This window comes from Dendrobates tinctorius, unplaced genomic scaffold (genome assembly GCF_039654945.1).
Source record: "Dendrobates tinctorius isolate UK_male_01 unplaced genomic scaffold, ASM3965494v1 ptg000039l, whole genome shotgun sequence".
Taxonomy (NCBI): domain Eukaryota; kingdom Metazoa; phylum Chordata; class Amphibia; order Anura; family Dendrobatidae; genus Dendrobates; species Dendrobates tinctorius.
Window position 1 is genome coordinate 27,777,799 of NW_027361707.1, and position 24,405 is coordinate 27,802,203.

The 24,405-nt window shown below is 46.1% G+C and overlaps 1 protein-coding gene across 2 annotated transcripts in view; it reads right to left on the minus strand.

The window, feature by feature from the left end:
* Positions 1–24,405, minus strand: part of HTT (huntingtin) — a 301,306-nt gene that overhangs the window by 108,286 nt on the left and 168,615 nt on the right. For both annotated transcript variants that reach the window (XM_073574569.1, XM_073574568.1), the window contains 11 exons: positions 18,369–18,446; positions 11,071–11,294; positions 10,912–10,990; positions 10,076–10,237; positions 9,582–9,637; positions 9,337–9,485; positions 8,807–8,943; positions 7,704–7,820; positions 7,432–7,554; positions 7,071–7,309; positions 5,298–5,440 (listed from right to left, as the gene is read on the minus strand). In XM_073574569.1, the coding sequence (XP_073430670.1) occupies positions 5,298–5,440; positions 7,071–7,309; positions 7,432–7,554; positions 7,704–7,820; positions 8,807–8,943; positions 9,337–9,485; positions 9,582–9,637; positions 10,076–10,237; positions 10,912–10,990; positions 11,071–11,294; positions 18,369–18,446 (1,507 nt within the window). The remainder of the gene's footprint in view (positions 1–5,297; positions 5,441–7,070; positions 7,310–7,431; positions 7,555–7,703; positions 7,821–8,806; positions 8,944–9,336; positions 9,486–9,581; positions 9,638–10,075; positions 10,238–10,911; positions 10,991–11,070; positions 11,295–18,368; positions 18,447–24,405) is intronic.

Here is a 24,405-nt window from a genome sequence, read left to right on the forward strand (position 1 = left end):
TCTTTCTATGTTCACTTAGTGTCCTCCTAGAGGCAGCAGCATAACACCCATGGTCCTGTGTCCCTCAATGAGGCGTAGGAGAAAAGAATATACAGCACTAAAGACCCAAACACTATGGCACATAAATAGGGATGTTAGTCCCGGTCTTCTGCTGCGAGAATGAAATGTTACTCATTAGTAGAGTTGAGCGATACCGTCCGATACTTCAAAGTATCGTATCGGATGGTATCGGCCGATCTTTAAAAAAAGTATCGGTATCGCCGATTCCGATACCGGAAGTCCCATTCAAGTCTATGGGACTTCCGGTATCGGAATAAGAAAAACCCTTTCCTGCCCTTGTACAGCCTCTCTGGGGTCTGTACGGGCCTTTCGGGGGGCTGTGCCGGCCTGCCAGGGGGTCTGTGCAGGCTCCGGTGGTCTGTGCCGGCCTGCCGGTGGTCTGTGCAGGCTCCGGGGGGCTGTGCCGGCCTGCCGGGGGGCTGTGCCGGCCTGCCGGGGGGCTGTGCAGGCTCCGGGGGGCTGTGCCGGCCTGCCGGGGGGCTGTGCCGGCCTGCCGGGGGGCTGTGCAGGCTCCGGGGGGCTGTGCCGGCCTGCCGGGGGGCTGTGCCGGCCTGCCGGTGGTCTGTGCAGGCTCCGGGGGTCTGTGCAGGCATCGTCCGATGGGACTACAAGTCCCATCGGGCGATGCCTGCTACCATGACAGTGATTGACACATTAGCCAATGATGGGACAGTAGTAGTCCCATCATCCGGCTAATGTGTTAAATGTAAAAAAAAAAAAAAAATTACATGCTACATACATACAACATGCATACTACATACATGCTACATTCATACTACATACTACATACATGCTACATTCATACTACATAAATACTACATGCAACATACATACTACATATATACTACATGCATGCTACATACATACTGCATGCTACATACATACCACATATATACTACATACATACTACATGCATGCTACATGCTACATACATAACACATATATACTACATGCATGCTACATACATACTACATGCTACATACTACATATATACTACATGCATGCTACATACTACATGCTACATACATACTACATGCATGCTACATACATACTACATACATACTACATATATACTACATGCATGCTACATACATACTACATGCTACATACTACATGCATGCTACATACATACTACATGCTACATACTACATATATACTACATGCATGCTACATACATACTACATACATACTACATATATACTACATGCATGCTACATACTACATGCTACATACATACTACATATATACTACATTCATACTACATACTACATATATACTACATACATACTACATACATACTACATGCATGCTACATACTACATGCATGCTACATACATACCACATACATACTACATGCTACATACATACCACATATATACTACATACATACAATACATTCATACAATACATACATAGACATACAGTACATATAACATAGAGTAACATACTTACCAATACTTGTCACATTGTTCCCCGAAGCCATTGTCTATTCCGGGATAAATATTAACATAACAAACCACAAAAATACTCACCCACGATCCGAAGCAGTCCACGAGTGTGTCCCACGACGATCTTGGGTAGAGAACTGCAGCATCAGATGATGCTGCCGTTCTCTACGGGCTGCAGGAATCCAATGACGGAAGGTAGGTATCCTTCCGCACTGTATTCCTCCGCCACTTAAAAAAAAAAAAGTCCCTAGTCTCACTTTATGCCATTGCTGTGTGGGAAATTCCCACACAGCAATGGCATAAAGTGAGACTAGGGACTTTTTTTTTTTAAGTGGCGGAGGAATACAGTGCGGAAGGATACCTACCTTCCGTCATTGGATTCCTACAGCCCGTAGAGAACGGCAGCATCATCTGATGCTGCAGTTCTCTACCCAAGATCGTCGTGGGACACACTCGTGGACTGCTTCGGATCGTGGGTGAGTATTTTTGTGGTTTGTTATGTTAATATTTATCCCGGAATAGACAATGGCTTCGGGGAACAATGTGACAAGTATTGGTAAGTATGTTACTCTATGTTATATGTACTGTATGTCTATGTATGTATTGTATGAATGTATTGTATGTATGTAGTATATATGTGGTATGTATGTAGCATGTAGTATGTATGTGGTATGTATGTAGCATGCATGTAGTATGTATGTAGCATGCATGTAGCATGCATGTAGCATGCATGTAGTATGTATGTAGTATGTATGTAGTATGTATGTAGCATGTATGTAGCATGCAGTATGTATGTAGTATATATGTAGTATGTATGTAGTATATATGTAGTATGTAGTATGTATGTAGCATGCATGTAGTATATATGTAGTATGTATGTAGCATGCATGTAGTATGTATGTAGCATGTAGTATATATGTAGCATGCAGCATGTATGTAGTATGTATGTAGTATATATGTAGTATGCATGTAGTATGTATGTAGTATGTATGTAGCATGCAGTATGTATGTAGCATGTATGTAGTATGTATGTAGTATATATGTAGTATGTATGTAGCATGCATGTAGTATGTATGTAGTATGTATGTAGCATGCAGTATGTAGCATGTATGTAGTATGTATGTAGTATGTATGTATGTAGTATGTATGTAGCATGCAGTATGTATGTAGCATGTATGTAGTATGTATGTAGTATATATGTAGTATGTATGTAGTATGTATGTAGTATGTATGTAGCATGCAGTATGTATGTAGCATGTATGTAGTATGTATGTAGTATATATGTAGCATGCATGTAGTATGTATGTAGCATGCATGTAGTATTTTTTTTTTTTTTTTTTAACATTTAACACATTAGCCGGATGATGGGACTACTACTGTCCCATCATTGGCTAATGTGTCAATCACTGTCATGGTAGCAGGCATCGCCCGATGGGACTTGTAGTCCCATCGGACGATGCTTGCACAGACCCCCGGACATCAGCACAGCCCCCCGGCAGGCCGGCACAGCCCCCCGGCAGGCCGGTACAGACCCCCACAGGGTGCACAGACCACCGGCAGGCCGGCACAGCCCCCCGGCAGGCCGGTACAGACCCCGGGCAGTCCACACAGCCCCCCGGCAGGCCGGCACAGCCCCCCGGCAGGCCGGCAGAGACCCCCGGAAGGCCCGAAATGACGGCGCATCATGATGCGCACACACCGCGCATCATGATGACGTCAGGCCGTCAATCAACTGAACTTCCGATTCCGATGCCGAATTCCGATATTGAAAAAATATCGGAAGTCGGTATCGGAATTCCGATACAGCAAGTATCGGCCGATACCCGATACCTGCGGTATCGGAATGCTCAACACTACTCATTAGGATTCACTTTTACTATGTTTCTACTGCTTTATTTCACAAAATTAATAAAATCACCAGATTTAAATATAAAAAAAAGACAACACAATGGAGGTTCTGAATCTTATACACACTCCAGTTCAGTTTCTTGGGGGAAAAAATACAAACATTTAAAAAAAAAAACAAAAAAAAAAAAAAAACAATAAAACATTGGCCAGGGCTGTGGAGTCGGTAAGCCAAACCTGCGACTCCGACTCCTCAATTTCCCTTAAACCGACTCCAACTCCGACTCCACGACTCCCACACATATTGCTTATATTTAAGTGAAAAATTTATTGTAGTACAATGTGAACCTCAGACATTTAATCATTTTTATGATCCAATAATCAAGATATTTAGATAGAACAGAATATATATTGGTGTACTACCCGGTTTTCATTCTTTTTGGTACAGATACGATATGGATAGACAGATATGAATAAATGGATAGATAGAGCAGATTTCTAATCTGCTTTTGCTATTGAAAACATTATCTATGAGCTCAAAAACATTTCAGGTGATGCAGTTTTTTAAAAAGATGATCAGCTTTTGCAGCTGAAAAACGTATCCTCAAAAAACACAGGAAAAACGCTGTGTGTGAATATAGCCTTAGATCAGGAATATAACAGCCATTTATAGGACATTTCATAACTTTCCCAAACTCCTATGAAAAAATATTCAGCATATTCTGCATTGAATTACTGTACCCAATTTATTATATATTTTAGGAGTCGGTCCATTTTATACCGACTCCAACTCCGACTCCACCAAAATGAGCACCGACTCCGACTCCACGACTCCGACTCCACAGCCCTGACATTGGCAATAAAATGTGAAACTAGTACAGAACACCAGGGACTGTCTGTCGGCTGTCTATCGTAGTGTACTTTCTTTCCAGAACTGAACTCTTTCAGAAGATTTATTAAGACTGGCTGGCGTTTGTTTTAAAAAAGCAGTCTGGAGTAAGAGGAGACTAATTTATTAGCAGGCACCTGAGAATCAAATCTTCGCCATCCACTAGCTTGGGTAGATGTGCACTATTATATGCACTGGTCAACATCTCCTTCCTCATCTTTACCATCTTATCCGTGCTCTCCACAGTACTGCCTTGCCCTACATCTCCTCCCTCATCTCTACCACCCTACCCATTCTCTCCACAGTACTGCCTTGCCCAATCTTCTCCTCCCTCATCTCTATCACCCTACCCATGCTCTCCACAGTGATGCAGAGCCTTACATCTATTCCCTCATCTCTACCACCCCACCCATTCTCTCCATAGTGCTGCATCGCCCTACCTCTCCTCCCTCCTCTCTACCACCCTATCTATTCTCTCCACAGTGCTGCTTTGCCCTACCTCTCCTCCCTCATCTTTACCATCCTATCCGTGCTCTATCGCCCTACATCTCCCTCCCTCATCTCGACCACCCTACCCATTCTCTCCACAGTGCTGCTTTGCCCTACCTCTCCTCCCTCATCTTTACCATCCTATCCGTGCTCTATTTGCCCTACATCTCCTCCCTCATCTCTACCATCCCACACATTCTCACCACAGTGCAGCATCGCCCTACATCTCCTCCCTCATCTCTATCACCCTACCTGTGCTCTCTGTTCTTATTCGATATGGACAACCTCCATAAGCAACCTCCCACTACCTTTCCCAAGACTCTTCACGTTCTGCAGCAGCACTCTGGAATGTAATAAACCAGGCATTAGATGAATTCCAAGCCTTAACTCATTGATGATATTTTATTCTATTTTCTACTAATGAAATGACTGAACCCTGCCTTACATGTTCGAATACACACATAATTAGTTGCTCTGAAAAATAATGTAAGAAAAGAACAATAGAAAACCAAATTATCATGAGGGCTACGTACAACAGAGGCTCGGTCATGTATAAATTTACTTACCAGATTTGAAGATGTGAACCAGACACATGAGCAGGGTTCCCAGCTGCTGGCAGTAAAATGTATGTTGCTGATCACTCAGGTCCACCTTCAGCTCCTTGTGCACTATGTCCTCCAGGAGTATCCCCACCAGCTGTAACAGGAACCTGGCCAGGATATGAAAGGAGAAATGACTGCATGAGCCAGGTTTACATAAAAGATTAAAAGAGTGCTCCAAGATGGAAAAAAAAAAAAAAAAAATCCCCCCAATATCTGAGCTCTCTCTCTCCTAATATGGCTCTTGAGACAATAAGCACAAAGCAAATAATGGTAGGGTAAAGTAAAAAAAAAAAAAAAAGCAAAGTGGACAACACTGCTGACGATAACCTCCTCACTACGCGGAGGTCTGATTAGTTTTACAGCTTTAGGGTATGTGCACACGGTGCGGATTCTGCTGCGGTTCCGCAGCGTTTCTGCACCTGCGGGTCCGCAGCAGATTCTGCTGCGTTGTACAGTACCTTTATTTACTATGGAAATAAAAAAAAAGCTGTGCACATGCTGCGTTTTTTCAGCGCGGTTTTGCTGTGGTTTACAAACCGCAGCATGTCAATTGTTTGGTGCAGAAACGCTGCAGTTTTACACCTCATCCTTTATGAGGTGTAAAACCGCAGGGTAAAACCGTAGGCAAAACCGAAGATAAACCGCAGGACTTTTGTCATGTGGATTTACTTGCGGTTTTCTCTACAAAATCCGCACACCCAAAAAACTAGGTGTGCACATAGCTTTAGGCCTTCTTCACACGTCCGTTTTGTTTGTCTGTATGCGGTCCGGTTTTTAAGGACCTCAAATACGGGCATAAGCAAACCCAATGTATTCAATGGTAGTGTGCACATCAGTTTTTGTTGGGCAGCACAGATAAAATGAGTGCTGCACACTGATGACACATGAATGACATCCGTGTGTCATCACCAGCTCCTGGGAACAAGCGGTACGGTACCGTTCGCGCTGTTCCATGGCGCTGGCTGCTGAAGGCTCCTTCATTGTCTCCTGCTCGCACTGAAGCAGAACAGAAGAATTTATAATTCTATAGTTTACTGTTGATTGCCAAGGTTACTAGCCGCCGCTGCAGTCAGAGGTGGCCGGTCATCTAGGCAAGGGACGTGCACTTGAAAGATCTTTAGTGATGCTCTGATCAATGGATCCATACAACTTTAGACATCCTATGATGCTACAAAGGAGAGAGAGCACAGTTATAGCCAGCAGGGTAACCATGCTGCTGAACAAAGAACATGATGCCTGAGATTGTGATTTTCATCAGCCAATTTGCAAAGAGATTGCAGCTTGCCATGTCTTATACTCCAGTCACACACGGATCTACTTCGAGAAATCAGCCTTATTTTTTACATTTACTTAGATGTTCCTTAAAGCATGTGGGAGAATAGGATTTCTTACAATGCCATGCAGCAGAGCACTGTAGGGTCCGGGATGGCCTGCAGTACATACGTGTATATTATGGAACCTCTATGCACATTGCCATACAAATGACAGCAGCTGTGCCTGACACTGCAGGTCAGCCATATTCACACGAATGGGAGAGATGCAATGCCAGGCACAACCACAACCAATGGCATACAGCTGTGCCTGCTTAATATGCCCCTCTAATCAACTAACGATAGGTAAACAGTAGGCAATGCCTTAAAAATCCATTTTAAAAGGGTCTGATCAGCTGACGTGGCGTCTACCGATATCATTACATACATAAGGGTGACGAGTCCAGTGAAGATAAATGATGCTTACCGGGAAAAAGTTTCTTCCGGAGGAGCCTTGACCTGGTTCTGATCAGCATCCTCATCTGAGCTTTGACAGTTGTAGTCCCTGTCCCTTAATCGAGTGATATTCTGACATGATATGAGGACAGGTGAGAAGGACAACTCCTGGATCCGGGACAGGACAATGTCCTCTGTAGATTGTGAGATTAGGACGCGGAGAATGGCCAAGATCCCAGATATCCATAGCTGGACGGTGCTCACTGAGGCCTGTGTGACACCAGTGTATAAAGCAGAAGGTTGTACAGAAGTCGTCCCGATATCTAATGACCAGGCTACAATCCATGTGTTACATGGTGGCAGCGATGTAATCGGTGTGATGGCATACTCACCATAGTATATGGAATGACGAACATACTCCTCAACAACATGTCTACGGGACGTAGGGACGAAGGAGCCAAGGTCTCAAATAAACTATTCAGCACCCCCAGAGCTTCGTGAGAGTCTATGTGCATCTAAGAGACAAAGTGAGTGGTAAAATTACAATTTCAATACTTGGTGTTCTGCCGGGAAGTGATGGACACGAGATGTAGGCTCTGTCAGGCGGGTTATACCCTTTCCTCATACACTAGGCAGCCCAGTTTTTAGCAATAGTAGCACATACCTGCTGCTTTGTCAACATGGGTAAGATGACGTCAGCTATCTGTCGGGATAACCGCTTCCACTTATCTTCATTTTCCTTGTGGCACTGCTGCAACACCAAGATGAACATCTCCAGCACCTGAAAATGCAAAGTAGGGAATTAAGAGTAGGAAATTGAGAATGCCAAAAAAAAAAAAAAAAAAGTGAAAAAGTCTCTGCAAATTCTCCATAGTACAGGCACCATCACACTGGTGGTGTAAATCAGTACTGATAAGTAATGCAACTTCTTCCTAAAATTGCTGTCAGGATAAAGGGCAGTCATTAAAGGGTTAAGTAATCCCTCGCTCTACGAAGGAGGATAACTTGTTGAATGCTGGTGGTCTGATCCCCAGCAATTATGAGCATGGGGCTCAGAAAAGTGGAGGTGCACATGGTTGGACCACCGTCCATTCGCTTTCGAAAGATCTGCCGGAAATAACAGAGTTTTACTCGGTTTTCTTCGAGAGTCCTATAGACAATGAAGAGAGCTGCGCACCTCTGCCCCGTTTCAGATGGGGCTTTATATAACCCTGTTGTCAGAGATCCAAAGTCACATTTTCTAAATCAGAATATAATAATCAGTAAGTTATCCCCTCTCCTATGACTAGGGGATAAGGGAATAATATGTTATTTTGGGTAAACCCCTTTCAAAAGGTATTACAAAATTAGTCTCGATTTTCTTAAAGGAGTTGCGCCTGACCGGAAAAAAAAAACTTAAGGAGTTTCCCCAGGATATGCAATAAGTACCTGATAAGCGAGATCTCCAACTAGAGAGGATCTAGAAACCACAATTTGGATCCCAGGAGGCCAGTGGCAATGACAGATAGCAGGCAAGCTCTGACAGGTCTGTGCTACCACGTCACACAAAACCTAAATACGCAATGAATATTTTTGGGGCAGAATGCCATAGTTATGCTCGCTCAATGGGGCTAAACAATTTTGGGCATTGAATAATTAAAAGGGATTGCACTCAAGTTCCACAACAACAAAAAAACAACTCTCCAGTCCAGTCTAGAATCAAGGAATTTGTGTTGGATTTTTTTTTTTTACGATATACTCTGTATTGATCCAATGGTGCCACCTCACCTGATGATACTGGATGAGTCGGAGCAGCATGGACACCACAACTTCTTTCTGAGTCTCCAGCTCTTTTCCGGCATCAGCCTTATTTGCTCCCCTTAATACAAATAGGTCATGGACTATAGGCTGCAATGCTGGAATAGCTACAAGATAAAAATCAAAACGCACACTGACCATTTCTAGGCTTCTAGAAGGAGCACTTGTTAATGACGTAAATAGTAATTGCATCTAGTGCAGAATATAGATGAGCAAAAACGCTGCAGGACTCTCATCCAACATATTGCTAGTCCATGACTGCCAAACTAGAGATCGTCATCCTCTTCTTAAATGACTGTTTCGCCGGCGCTTCTTCCAATTAGTAGGTCCGGCACAACGTCATCATGACATGGTCAGGCACCGGAGATGTCGGCAGCTAGGAGATGGCTGACAGGGCTCCAGTCTGGTGGTCACAGGATACCAATATGACTTATTGACCAGGGTCCGGCCAATATGTTTGCCGAACTCTACTGTAGGAGTGATCGCTAACGTCTACCTACCATGGGTCACAGCTTTTCTCCCGCTGGCCATTATACCATCACACAACTGGATGATTTTGGGAATGCCGATGATCTGCTTGGAATGATAGCGCTCATAGGACAGCAGGACCAGGAAGAAGAACACATTAGGAATGATGGCTTCCGATTCCCTATATTGAAAACGGAAAACATGACGAAAAAAATTACCTGCATTTTATATATATTTATAGCTAATAAACCAGAGATACAATATAAGAGAAACTTACCTGAACTGACCTACTTCAATGTATTCAAACTGCTTCAGTACAAAACCAATGAAGACCTAAAAAGCAAAAGTATGTAGAAAAACATAAAAGAGATGTATGCAGTAGATGTATGCGGTGGGGTGGGGATTTTGAAGGAGTTTATCATCTGATACGTCATAGAAGAATGGACAGCAGCTAAGAAGCCCCTATAGCTACAGCACAGAGCTGATGATTGCACAAAGGGTTATTCTTATCAAGTGAAAAATTTTCTTAAAAACAAGCATCATTATAATTTACTGGTTACTAAAAATCTTCTCCGCTCTCAACAATGGAGGGATTTTTAATCTTAGTCGTTTCTTTATTATTCCTTAAGTTACTGTGGTGGTCTAGCAGCGGTGGCTGACTCTGTATGTTCTAACAAGTTCCCAATCCGACCAGCTTCAGCACCCCTCCGATGCTGCAGGGGATAAACCGCCTCCACTTCCAGCACCAGAGATCTCAAAATTTACACTTACCTGATCAGAATCCAGCAGGCAGTAGTTAACACGGAGCTGAACCAGTTGGGCGAGCAGGTCGAGGACTTGTCTCTGAAGATGCACAGATGTCGTGGTGGTGTACTGCTTCAAGGCTTTTATCACCAGGGGCTCAAACAGACGAATGTGATTGTGAATAGTATTCTTCAAAAAAACAAAAGGAAAACATCTTTGATGTCCTGTAAAAAACTAAATATTTATGCAGACATACTGTCCTTTAATAGCCTGCATAGAGGGCAAAGAGACTGCTTAGCCCTTTAATGAATGCCCTTTATCCTGACAGCAGGTGGCAGAGTTCCTGCAGGCTTTTAGCATTACAATGTAGCAGTAGCAGGTTGGGTGCAGAACTGTCTAACTCCAAGAAGGCAGAAGTGGTTTCTAAAAACTGCTTTTGCCCGAGAAGGCCGAAGTGGTTAATAACCAATGCTGTAGGTCCACAAAAGGGGCCAACTCTCATCTGTAACTGGGGCATCTAAAAGGCCTAGAGGTGAAAACTGCAAAATGGAAGACAAAAAAAAAAGTTAAAAAGGGGGTGTTAGGTGAAAACAAGTTATTTTTATTTTTCTACTATTTTTGCTTAGTATTCCCATGGGGTATAATTGAAGTGGCGGTCAAGCATCCGCACTGCCGCTCTTTTTTAACAGCAAAGTGCCCCATTCTGATCTTTGCGGGTCCCAGTGGTCGGAGCCCGACCAATCAACAAGTTATCATAAGAAAACCCCTTTAATGTCCTCTAGGGATCTAATGTCCTCTAGGAACAGCAATACTACTGGGACAGGCCATAGATTTTCTCTTCCATCATCGATCTGAAAGATTACCTTGTCAGCACGATGCTTGGTGACATTGGTGATGTTGTTCTTCAGCTGAGAAGAAACCTTCTGCAGAACATCGAACCATCTGTAAGAAGAAAACAAAGGTAATACATCTAAGGAAGCTCAAAAGAGAGAGACGAGGCATTGCACCGTGAGTAACCTTACCCTGATGTGTCCTGCTCTTGGTCTGCCTGAACCATATTTCTTAGGCTGGCATCTGCCAATGCCTGAGTGAAATGTGTGTAGGGGGCCATGAAGCAGTAATGGTACAGGCCCGGCCGCAGGTTAGAGGAGCCCAGGCGCTGAGCCTTGCCCTGTGATTTACCAGGGTTAGAGGATAAAGCCTCAAATTGGGATGCCAAGTTTGTCCCAAAAAGTGTCTTCAGGAGCTGAAGGAAAGAGATGAGAAGATCATTTAGTATATAGAGCGCAGAGACACGGACCGTCAACTACTGGTCAATAAAATGACAATCTAGCCATGATTTTACCCCTTGCAGCCATGGTTAATTTTAATTTTTGGTGTTCCCACTTTCCCGCCCCTGTCCCTTCTTCCAAGGATCAGAACTATTTTTTAAAATTTTTCCACTGACATAGCCGTATTGAGGGCTTGCTTTTTTAGCAAGACAAGTTGTAGTTTTGAATGACACAAGTTACTTTCACATATGAAGTATTGAAAAATGGGAGAAAAATAAAATAAAATGTGGTCAACTGGTGAAAAAAAAAAACCCTTAACGGCAACATTGTTTTTGGTGTTTCATTATGCAGCAAAAGTGGGCTGGCAAGTTTATTTTCCAGGTAAGTAACAATTATGGAGACACCTAACAATGTTTTGTTTCCCATTTAAGTAGTTAAAAAAAAAAAAAAAAAACCTTGGGTTGGGTCACCTTTCTATGGGACCTGTAATTTGTTCTAACTTTTCTGTCAATAGAGCTATGTGAGGACTTGTTTTTTTTGCAGGGAAAGTAGAATTTTTGAATGATACCATTTTGAAGGTTATATAAAGTTATAATCACTTTTTGCGGCAAAGTTTCAGGGGAGGGACAGACATGGCGATAGTGAATAGGTGTATATCTATAGATACAGTAGATGTATTTATATATTGTAAAGTGGCAGCTGGACAATTCCTGAATAGGGGGGGAGGGGGGGGTATGTGTCACCAAGGTGGCAAGCTTCAGTGATGTAGGACCAGGAGAAGGAGGCTCCAGCATGCATATTGCTGAGAGGTGGTTTTCTAATGGGCCTGGATTTTGGGTCCTGGTTTTCGGAACGGTCACAGACCTGGGTGGGACTGGCCATTCCCTTACCCCCAGTTACAGGATTTGGAACTGGTTATACAAGACAGCTGGTGTTGCCTCATTCAGTGTCTGGGAGTAGAGGTGGAAACACCTCTGTTGGTATTAGTTAGATCCTGACAAGCAGAGAGTGTGTCTGAAGGTGTGAGCCCATACCTACATGGACTATTTCCTTTTACGTTATCCTTTGTGCCGGAAAAGGCTCTTATGTTAACCTGGACATTTTACAAATCACGCATGTGTTTTTAACTGCAGAACCAGATTGTTGAGTGTAAACAAACGTCTACCAGAGAGCTGATCCTTTACAGTACATTTTTATAGTTTTAAACTTTTTTCCATTTTTTTTTTTTTAATAGAGGACATGAACTGGTTCTATATACTGCAAAGCAACAGTATAAAGCAGAAAATTAGTTTCACCTATGAAGTCCAGCCATAAGCTGAACTTCACAAACGTCTGATTCGGACCAGACTCCAAAATTGCAGGACATGGTTGATAGTCTTAATTTGGCTATTGCTCAAGCCCTTAAACTAAAAGAGGACGAGGTTCCCGCTCACGAACACTCATTTTCCTTAAAAACAGGTAAAACATCCTCCTTGATTGGACCTTTCCCAATCATAAAGAGTTTGACGCGACTATGGCCAAACACTGCGAGCATCAAGAAAATCGTTTCCCCAGAAGGAAACAGCTAGACATTCTGTATCCCTTTAGTCCAGACCTTGTCGGCAAATGAGCAGAGTCCCCTAAGGTGGACCTGCCGGTCTCGCGCCTGTCCTCCATCACAGTTCTGTCTCTGCCAAACGGTGCATCTCATAAGGACGCCACGGACAGGCAGATTGAGTTTTTGGCCAGATAGGCTTTTGAAGCAACTGGTGCCTCCCTCTGTCCCAGCTTCGCATCCACCTGGGTGGCGAAGTCTATCTCTGCCAGGGCATTGTAGCAATGGATCCTCCAGAGGAGCTGGCGGACTTGGCAGACCAGATTGCTCACGCCGGCAAATATCTTCTGGCCGCCTCTTTGGATGTGGCTGGCTGTTCCGCCAGAGCATGCAGTATCATCATTGCTATACGCTGCAACCTTTGGTTGAAGGCGTGGAATGCAGATCCAATCTCTAAAGGTACTGTCACACTTAGCGATGTACCAGCGATCCCGACCAGCGATATGACGCGGTCAGGATCGCTGGTACATCGCTAAGTGGTCGGTAGTGAGCTGCCACACAGGCAGATCTCACCAGCGACATAGCAGGGGTCGGGGGTCGCTACTTACCTGTCAGACAAGGTGATCCTGACGTCCTCCCACCTGCGTCCACGCATCGCTCGTCTCCACAGCATGAAGCCGACGACGAGAAACGGTCCTGGACGTTCTCGCGCGATCAGCGATAACCAGCGAGGGAGCGGTCGGAGGCAAGTATCAGACAAAGCGATATCGCTAGCAATATCGCTATAACGTCACAAAAATCAGTGACGTTATAGTGATATTGCTAGCAATATCGCTTAGTGTGACAGGCCCTTAAGTCACTCACCAACCTGGCCTTTCAGGGTTCCAGACTTTTTGGGTCCAAACTAGACCAGATAATTTCGGATGCTACTGGGGGGGAAGAGTACTTCTCTTCTCCAGTCGAAGCCCAAACCTCCCTTCAATAGGAAAGGGCCCCTGCCTTTTCGTTCATTTCGATCTTTCTCCTCGTCCGGGAATTCCTCCCGGCAGGACCGCTCTTCAGCTCCTGGGAGAGATGGAAACCATCCTTCAAACCTGCACCTCACTGGAAGCCAAAAGGCCGCTCCTTCAAGCCCTCAGGGTCCCGCTCTCACAGGTTCTCCTCTAAGTGATGGGTCATCCCCACCTGGAAATTTTTCCAGGGTGGGAGGCCGGCTTTTTCTCTTCAAGAAAGCATGGTTGTCAGTGGACGACGATACCAGTGTCAGAGAGATAGTTACGTCTGGTTACAAGATCAAATTTTCTTCCCCCCCCCCCCCCAGGCTGACATTTCTTTCTGTCTAGCACAACAAAACTCCAGTCTCAAGTCCCAGGGATTCTTCAGGCAGTTTCTTCCCTTCTTCACTCAGGGGTAATCATTCACATTCTCAGGGTTCTACTCCAACCGGTTTGTAGTCCTGAAAAAAGAAAAGAAAGATCTCTCCATACGATCTTGGACCTCAAACAGTTGAATCGCCACGTTCGGATCCGTCACTTCAGGATGGAGTCCTTACGCTCGGTGTTCGCCTCCATGGAACCAGGAGAATTTCTTTGTTCTGTAGACATCCATGATGCTTATCTCTACATTTCTGTTTGTGTGGAGCATCAGAGATTCCTTTGGTTTGCGATCCAGGAGGCTCATTATCAGTTCACGGCCCTTCCTTTCATCCTGGCGTCTGCCCCAAGAGTTTTCACGAAGGTCATGACAGCGGCCATCCTTCGCTCCAAGGGGATTCTCATTCGCCTGGACGAACTCCTGATCAAGGGGCCGTCCCGCCGAGACTACGACCAGAGTCTTCAGATCACTCTGCACACTCTGGCCAGTCTCAGCTGGATAGTCAGAGAGAAAACCTCCCTGACCCCAGTTCAGAGCTTGGTGTTCCTGGGTATGGAGTTCGACACGACCCAGGCCCGTGTCTTCCTTCCCAAGGAGAAGTTTTGGTCTCTCCACCAGGGAATCCGCTCTCTAAGGCGACCAGCCCCTCTGCCCTTACGGTCCTGCATGAGCGTTCTGGGGAAGATGGTTGCCTCCATGGAAGCCGTGCCTTACGCCCAGTTCCACTTCCGTCCTGTTCAGTTGGCCCTCTTGTCTGCTTGGGACAAGAAAACAGTCTCCGTGGATCGTCTGGTACTTCTGCCCTTCAAAGTGAGGCAATCTCTGACTTAGTGGACGTTATCCGCCTCAGTCCTGCGCGGGAGGTCCTTTCTCCCACTCCAGTGTCAGGTCATCACCACCGACGCCAGTCTCCTAGGTTGGGGGGCAGTCTTCCTTCATCACACAGCACAGGGTCGCTGGAACACCCAGGAAGCCCTTCTTCCCATCAATCTCTTGGAAATCAGGGAAATCTTTCTTGCCCTTCTCCACTGGCAGCCCCTCCTCGCTGTCAAGCTGGTCCGCATTCAGTCAAACAACACAACGTCCGTGCCCTACATAAATCAGGGAGGGACTCGCAGCAAACAGGTCATGACGGAGGTGACAAATTCTGCGATGGGCGGATCGTCACGTCCCTAACATATCAGCCGTTCATATTCCAGGGGAGAAAAATTGGGTAGCCGATTTTCTGCGTCGTCAGGGCCTCGCACAAGGCGAGTGGTCTCTCAACCCCGCTGTCTACAATCAAATATGTAAAAGACGGGGCACTCCGGATGTCGACCTAATGGCATCTCGGATGAACCACAAGGTTCCTCAGTTCGTAGCCAGGTCCCGGGATCCGATGGCCATCGGTTATGATGCCCTAGTGATTCCATGGTCCCAGTTTCAGCTACCTTATCTTTTGCCGCCTCTCCCCTAGATTCCGAGAGTCGAAAAAAAGATAAAGGCAGAATGGTCTGCCATTTTCTTGATAGTTCCAGACTGGCCAAGACAACTCTGGTATGCGGAGCTCGTGAACATGCTTATGGACGTTCTCTGGAGGCTTCCAGTCAGTCCAGATAGTCTCTCGCAACGCCCCCTCTTCAACCCAAGTTCTCAGTCTCGGAGTTTAACTGCATGGCTGTTGAAGCCGCAGTCCTGAAGGAAGCTGGGTTTTCTCACAAAGGTATCCAGACTATGATAAGGACGAGAAAACCAGCATACTCGCGCATCTACCGCAGATGTTGGAAGGCCTTCTTTCGGTGGTGTGAGGAAAACAGTTTGCTTCCAATGTCCTTCTCCCTTCCTTCTGTCCTTCAAGCAGGTCTCGACTTGGGCCTTTCGCTCAGTACCCTTAAAGGACAGGTGTCCGCCCTGTCAATTCTCTTCCAGAGAGATCTGGTTTCCGTTCCCAGGTGAAGACCTTTCTTCAGGGTGTCGCCCACCTGGCGCCACCTTTCCATCCTCCGGTAGATCCATGGGATCTCAATCTTGTTCTCAGCGCTCTTCAGCATGTGCCCTTTGAGCCCATCCTCCGGTAGATCCATGGGATCTCAATCTTGTTCTCGGCGCTATTCAGCGTGCGCCCTTTGAGCCCATCCAGGATATCTCGTTCTCTCTCCTGTCATGGAAAGTGGCCTTCCTAATCGCCATTACTTCTATCAGGAGGGTTTCCGAGTTAGCAGAATTTTCTCGTCATTCTCCTTTCCTGATCCTGCACCAGGAAAAAGTAGTCCTCTGGTCGGTTCCAACTTTTTTGCCCAAGGTAGTTTCTGCTTTCCACATCAATGAAGACAGTCATTCCTTCTCTATGTCCTTCTCCGATTAATCCCCAGGAAAAGTCCCTCCACAAGCTGGATTTGGTCAGAGCTATTCGAGTCTACCTTTTTAGGACTGCTTCCAGTCGTCAGTCCGATTCCCTATTTGTCATCCCTGAAGGTCGTCGTAAAGGGCTCCCAGCTTCCGAGTCCACAATCTCTCATTGGATTCGCTCAGCGATACTGGAGGCATACCGCGTTCAGGAGAAACAGCCTCCTCCACGAGTTAGGGCTCACTCCACCGGGGCTGTGGGAGCTTCCTGGGCCAATCGTCACCAGGCTTCAGCTTTACAGATCTGCAAGGGTGCAACCTGGTCGTCCTTACACACCTTTGTGAAGTTTTACAGGGTTAATACCCACAACTCTGCTGATGCAGGCCTGGGTAGGAAGATACTGCAGGCGGCATTTTCCCATCGGCCAACTTAAGTTCATTTTTCTTTACATATCTTTTTCCTTTTCCCACCCTTGGGACTGCTTTTGGACATCCCATGGTTACCTGTGTCCCCCAATGAAGTGATAAAGAGGGATTTTTGGTACTTACCGTAAAATCTTTTTCTTGGAGTCTTCATTAGGGGACACAGCACCCTCCCTGAATGTTTGTACTGTGTTGGCATACGTGCCATTGTTTTGGGTTGATACATGTGTTGAGCTTCTGGTTGCTTCTCCTACTGCTTTAACACCAACTGAGTTGCTTTGTGCCTGTCGGTGGGTGGATACTTATGATGAGGAGCTATTTTCCTTTATTTTGCATAGTGTCAGCCTCCTAGCGACAGCAGCATTCACCCAATGATTACCTGTGTCCCCCAATGAAGGCTCCAAGAAAGATTTTACGGTAAGTACCAAAAATCCCTCTATTACTTCATTTTGGCCAATTGTACAGAGATCAAAGTGTTGCCCCAGCGATCAGCTATAATCTGTGGAGAAATTGAACTTTCAATCTCTCGGCAGCACCACCACCAACAGGGGAAATCGTGCAATAGACAGTGGCCATTCACATCAGTGGGATGTCAGTGTGAAGAGGGAGAGGACGGGTCTTCCAGAACGAGAGACGCTCTTGGTAACCGTTCTCCTTTAATTTGGTCAAGAGTTGAGGGTTCAAATTCTATCCGTGCATGCTCGCTCATCACTATTAATGGAAAGTCACAACTTGATTCCCAATTCATTCACGTCACTGCAGAATTATATATTCCAAGTACTACATAAATTTAAGAAAAGATCCATCAACAGCAGCATGCTGATGGTTTCCGAGAAGAGACAGGCCAAAAGTGCAAAAAAAAAAATAAAATGGAAACAGCAAGACATTAATGAAGATAATACTGTATTTAAGGTTTCAACTGTGTAAGACGACTAACAGTTCTTGAAAAATTATAAAGAATCTCTAAAATGTAGCACCAATGACCGGGCATGCAATGCAAAACTGACTCCAGTGACACCAATGAGATGAGAAGAAAGCAAAATACATTAATGCGGATGTATCAAGGTGGAAAACAATAACCGTGCCACCGCTGTCTACAAGTTGTATGTGGTATTACAGCTAAACCCCATTCACTTCAGTGTAGCCCAAGGGCAAAACTAATCCACAATCCAAGGACAGGTGGTTATTTGGTTATTGGTTTGGTTATTTTTTTCCCTTCAAAATTCTAACTGTAAATTTCAACTACGTCACAAAAAAATCTGAGTGAAATTATAGAATTGGAGGATTCCACAACGCGTTACATAACTGTGCACGTATGTGATGTGCCATACAGTAATGTGTAATAATCGTAGTGTCAGAGATGAGCGATTGTTACACGGATGAAAGTTCTCACCTGCTGCACACACACAGTCGCCATCACTGGTTCACGGCTGAAACAGGATTTAAGATAACCCAGAATCTCTTCAACGCACTGTAAAAACAACAGCAAGATGTTAGGGAGACGGCAGAACCAGAGGGGATGAAATCAAGATTAGGCCGCTGCTCTCACAATAGCTATGTATCAATTCCCTGTCATACATGACCATATTAAAGGGAAACTGTCAGCAGGACTGTGCACAGTAACCTACAGACAGTGTCAGGTCGACGCCATTACGCTGAATAAAACGATACACCTTGGTTGATGAAATCCATCTTGTGGTTCTTTTTTAGTTAATGAATGCCATCACATACTATAAAAAACAAAACTAAAAAACGCTTCTGCAGGCAGATGCCGGCCGTGGCCCCTGCGCTGCAGCATAATCGCATGGTTACTATGTACTTAATCCCTTTTGAAGATTTACTTGACATTTTTTTTTTGTTCTCCAGCAAGATGGCGCTGCCGGCCCCTGTGCAACAGCAGCTATTGGATCTCTATACAAACCATTAGCTGCTACTGCACAGGCGTGGCGGGCGACATTTTTTTTTCCCTCGTTTAAGTAAATGCAAACTAGGAGGCAAGTCAGTGAGGGATCAGTGATCTATCAGCAGTCTGCATTATGAATATCTAATCAGAGCACCACATACATGAACCCGGCCTTAGGGCACGAGCATATTATCACAAAGCTGAAAACCACCATGGTTACTTTCCGGTAGCTGGTTTTTCCGGAACCCATGACAGCACACCTGAGAGAGAGGGATCCGCCCCGCCAGGACAGAAACCTACTGAAATATAAGGGGCGGTACGTCTCCCCCACTTCAGTTGGTTACAGAGCATGAGAGGACTTCGGTTAGTTACATGTTTATCCAACACCACATCAAACAAATACACCCAACTAACGTGCACACCCATACAGTGAAATAAAGGGGGGGGGGGAAATATACGCGTGCTATCATAGGTTCCGGAAAAAATGGCTACCGGTAAGTAACCATGGTGGTTTTCCCTTCACCCATAACAGCACACCTGATAGATTTTTGGAGACTTCGAAACACCTTAGGGCGGGACCACCGCTTGCAGCACCCTTCTACCAAAGGTCAAGTCCGCAGAGGAGGATATGTTCAACCTATAGTGCCTAAAGAAGGTTGATGGTGAGGCCCAGGTAGCGGCCTTAGAAATTTGGTCAATTGATACCTCTGCCTTCTCAGCCCAGGAGGTCGCCACGGCTCTGGTGAAATGAGCCTTGATGCCGTCCCGAATCGGACCACCACTAGCCGAGTATGCTATACTAATGGCCTCCCTAATCCATCTGGCAATGGTCCCCTTTGACACTCCATAACCCTTCCTGGCACCCTGAAAGGCTATGAATAGGGACTGTGACCTCCTCCACTGGCTGGTTACAGACATACCGTGCTGTGCAAATTAACTGGGACAAAGCATTTTTTTTTTTTTAAGTAAAATCTTAAACTGGTTACCAGTCAGTGATTCAAACCAGTTTTAACTGCTTTGACCAGGTGTGAGTGCCTGTTCAAAGCAGTTAAAACTGGTTTGAATCAGTGACTGCTAACCAACTTACAATTTTACTTAAAAAAAAATGCTTTGGCTCAATTATTTTGCACAGCACTGCATGCTCTAGCACGGCCCTCCTGACATCCAAATTGTGAAATTTTTCTTCCCCAGGATTGTTTGGGTTTTCACAAAAAGAGGTTAGGACAATCTCCTGACTCCGATGGAAACCCGACACTTCCTTAGGTAGATATGCGGGGTCTGTTTTTAACACAACCCTATCCTAATATACTTGCGTATAAAGTGGATTTACGGAGAGGGCCTGCAAACCACTTACTCTACGGGCCGATGTAAGGGCAACTAATATAATTGTCTTCAGGGTAAGGCACTTTATAGGCAATTGCCGAATAGGCTCAAATGGTTCTTTTGTAAGGGCCTCTAACACGAAAGTTTACTGTTCGCTGCCAGGTTGCAGTTGTATAACGCCCCTAGTGCAGATACTTGAACCTTAAGGGTATTTACCGCTAACCCCAGTTGTAACCCTGATTGTAAAAATTCCAAGATGGCACCAATCGGGGGCTCTTGGTCGAATGGCTTCCCTAAGAACTGTAGGAACTTATTCCATGTTCTGCCATACATTTTAGTTGTTACGGGTTTTCTACTTTTTAACAGGGTGGCAACTAACCCCGGAGAGAACCCTCTATTCATTAGAAGTGACCTTTCAAATTCCACACCGCAAGATGGAATTCCTTGACCTGCGCGTGAAATATTGGACCCTGAGTGAGAAGGTCTGGGATCTCTGGCAGGATCCATGGATCTGATAGAGACATTATCCGCAACAGGGAGAACCAGGGACTTTTTGGGCAGAATGGGGCAATCAGAATCACCTTCGCTTGATCTCTTCTGATTTTCCTCACCACTGTTGGGATTAAAGTCACTGGGCGGGGGGAACGCGTAGGCCATCCTGAAATCCCACGGAATTTGCAGCGAGTCTACCACTCATGGCTTTTCCCTTGGGTTCAAAGAACAAAATCTTTCCACCTGCCTGTTGTCTTTGTTGGCGAAGAGATCTATAACCGGTTCCCCTCACAGCTGTACTACACTCTGAAAAACTGACCGATTTTAAGCCCATTCCCCTTGCTTTAGTATATTGCGGCTCAGGAAATCGGCTTCAATATTCTCCACACCTTTTATGTGTAATGCTGTCAGGGAGAATAGATGTTGTTCTGCTCCGTGAAAAATATCGTTGGTTGCTTCCATTAGTGAGTGTGATCTCGTACCCCCCTGATGACTGATGTATGCTACCGTGGCCCTGTTGTCTGACATAATACGGACATTGCGGCCCATGACTAGGGGAATTAAGTCTTTTAGGGCCCTGCTCACTGGCCAAAGGTCTCTCAGGCTGGAAGATGCACCCTGCTCCTGAGGCCCCCAGGGCCACATGACCCCTTAGGCACGCCCCCACCCTGAGGAACTCGCATCTGTCAGAATTACCTTGGTCACTGGCCTTTCCCATAATATCCCTGACGTCAGGTTTGTCCTGTCTATCCAACAGTTGAGAGAGTTCCTGACATCTAAGGAAAGATCTACTCTTCCTTCTAAATGCCCTCTTAGCCACTTTTGTGCTGACACGATTTCCAATTGTAGCTGTTGGGTGTGAATTTAGGCCCACCTGACCGCCGGGATACAGGATGTTAGGGTACCTAACAAGGACATTGCGTTTCTCAGGGTATGTGGGGTTGCTCCAGGGCTGCCGAGGTCAAGTTTATCACCTTTTCTACTTTGTCCTCGGGTAGTACACAGGCTTGTTTTTCGGATAAACCGTAGAAAAGTGTCTCTTTAGGGGTTGTAACATTGATTTTTTGTTGTTTACCATCCAACCCAGTTTCTGTAGGGTCTCTGTCACTTGTTTCAACTGCATGGTACAGTGGTCTTCTGAGCCGCCCACTATTAGGAAGTCGTCCAGATAGGGTAATATGATAGTGTTTTGGATTCAGAGGAAGGCAGTCATCTCCGCTATGACTTTGGTAAACACCCTCGGGGCTATGGATAGACCAAATGGAAGAGCTCTGAATTGAAAATGCCGGAGATTGCCCTTGATGTATAGTGCCACCCTTAAGTATTTCTGAAAATCTGGGTGAATGGGGATGTGATAGTAGGCTTCCTTTAAATCGACTACTGCCATAAAACAATCGTGATGTAGGCGTGTTATGGCTGTAGTCACCGACTCCATTTTGAAGGTTTGATTTTCTATCCATCGATTGAGACCCGAGGTTTATGATTGTCCTGAACGACCAGTTTTTTGTTTTTTTTTCAAGAAGAGGGGAGAGTAGAACCCTCTCCATTCCTGACCACTCGGGACCTCGGACAGAACGTGCTTGTCTACCAGGATTTCTGATTCCAAGGCCAACTGTTCTCCGATCCCCTTCCTAATAGGGGTAACGACAAATGACGCTCTTGGCTGATGAGAAAAATGAATCTATTTACTATTTTTAGGATCCAGGTGTTGGAAGAGATGCTTTCCCAGGCCTGGGTAAAGAGTGCCAATCTCCCCCCTACCGGAATACTGGCGTCATTGTGGGGATTTCTTGGAAGTAGAGGCGGATCCGCCGAACATAAATCCAGACTCCTTTTTCCTCTCATCTTCCCATTTCCTTCTTTCTCCCGGAGGACAGCCCCTGTTGAATTTTCCCCTCCGAAAGGGCGGCCTCCTCTGATCTGCTGAAAACCTGGGAAAGCCTTTCTTTTCGTCACTGGATTTCTCTAGGATGACATCTAGGTTTTTACCAAATAGAAAACCACTATCACATGGGAGAGAGCACAGCTTGGCCTTAGACTGTAGATCACCTGGACAGCCTTTAAGCCACAACGCACGTCTCACGGCGTTTGATAATCCTGCTGCTCTAGCTGTCAATCTCATGGAGTCAGCGGAAGTGTCCGCCAGAAAAACTGCCTCCCCATGTAGTAGATACGTATCTGCCAGGATCTTTTCTCTTGAAACTTTAGAGGCAAGTCGTTCTTCCAGCTGCTGCAGCCAAATCATTAGGGAACGCGCCGTGCAAGTTCCGGCTATAGCTAGCTTCAATCCCGCCGTTGCTGCTTCCCATGTCTGTCTCAAATAGGAATCCGCTTTTTTTGTCTAGCGGGTCCCTGAGTACCCCTGAGTCCTCTAGGGCAGGGGTCCCCAACCGCCGGTCCGCGGCCCAGCACCGGGCCGCTGCAGTGCCCTTGCCGATCCGCGGACACAAGGGGAGCCAGGGGCGGTCAGTGGCGTAGCGGGGGCTGGGGCGGCGTGCAGCAGTTCTTAGCGGCGGCCAGGGAGCGATCCAAGCAGCTCCGCTGCCTGCAAGAGGGAATAGCAGGAGCGGAGCTGCAAGGACCAGTCCAGCTTCCTGCCCACCGCCCGCGCTTCCTGTCTCTGACTGACACAGAGAGGAGAGCGCGGCCGCTGCTGTGTCAGAGCGAGGAAGCACGGGAGATGCTGCGACAGGTGAGAGGAGAGAGGTGGGGTGTGTGTGTGTAGCCTGGCCGTGTGTGTGTGTGTGTGTGTGTGTGTGTGTGTATGTATGTCTGTGTGTGTAGCCTGGCCGTGTGTGTGTGTGTTGGTCTGTGTTTGTGTAGCCTGGCCCTGGAGGAGATGGGGACATGAGGAGAAGGCCATGAGGGGAGTGATGGAGAGACGGGAGTGATGGGGTGAAGGCAATGATGGGGAGAGGGGAGTGATGGGGTGAGGGGAGTGATGGGGTGAAGGCAATGATGGGGAGACAGCAGTGATGGGGTGAAGGCAATGATGGAGAGAAGGCAGTGATGGGGTGAAGGCAATGATGGGGAGAGGGGAGTGATGGGGTGAAGGCAATGATGGGGAGAAGGGAGTGATGGGGTGAAGGCAATGATGGGGAGACAGCAGTGATGGGGTGAAGGCAATGATGGGGAGAGGGGAGTGATGGGGTGAAGGCAATGATGGGGAGACAGCAGTGATGGGTGAAGGCAATGATGGAGAGAAGGGAGTGATGGGGTGAAGGCAATGATGGGGAGAGGGGAGTGATGGGGTGAAGGCAATGATGGGGAGACAGCAGTGATGGGGTGAAGGCAATGATGGGGAGAAGGGAGTGATGGGGTGAAGGCAATGATGGGGAGACAGCAGTGATGGGGTGAAGGCAATGATGGGGAGAGGGGAGTGATGGGGTGAAGGCAATGATGGGGAGACAGCAGTGATGGGGTGAAGGCAATGATGGGGAGGCAGCAGTGATGGGGTGAAGGCAATGATGGGGAGAAGGGAGTGATGGGGTGAAGGCAATGATGGGGAGACGGCAGTGATGGGGTGAAGGCAATGATGGGGAGACGGCAGTGATGGGGTAAAGGCAATGATGGGGTAAAGGCAATGATGGGGTAAAGGCAATGATGGGGTAAAGGCAATGATGGGGTAAAGGCAATGATGGGGTAAAGGCAATGATGGGGTAAAGGCAATGATGGGGTAAAGGCAATGATGGGGTAAAGGCAATGATGGGGT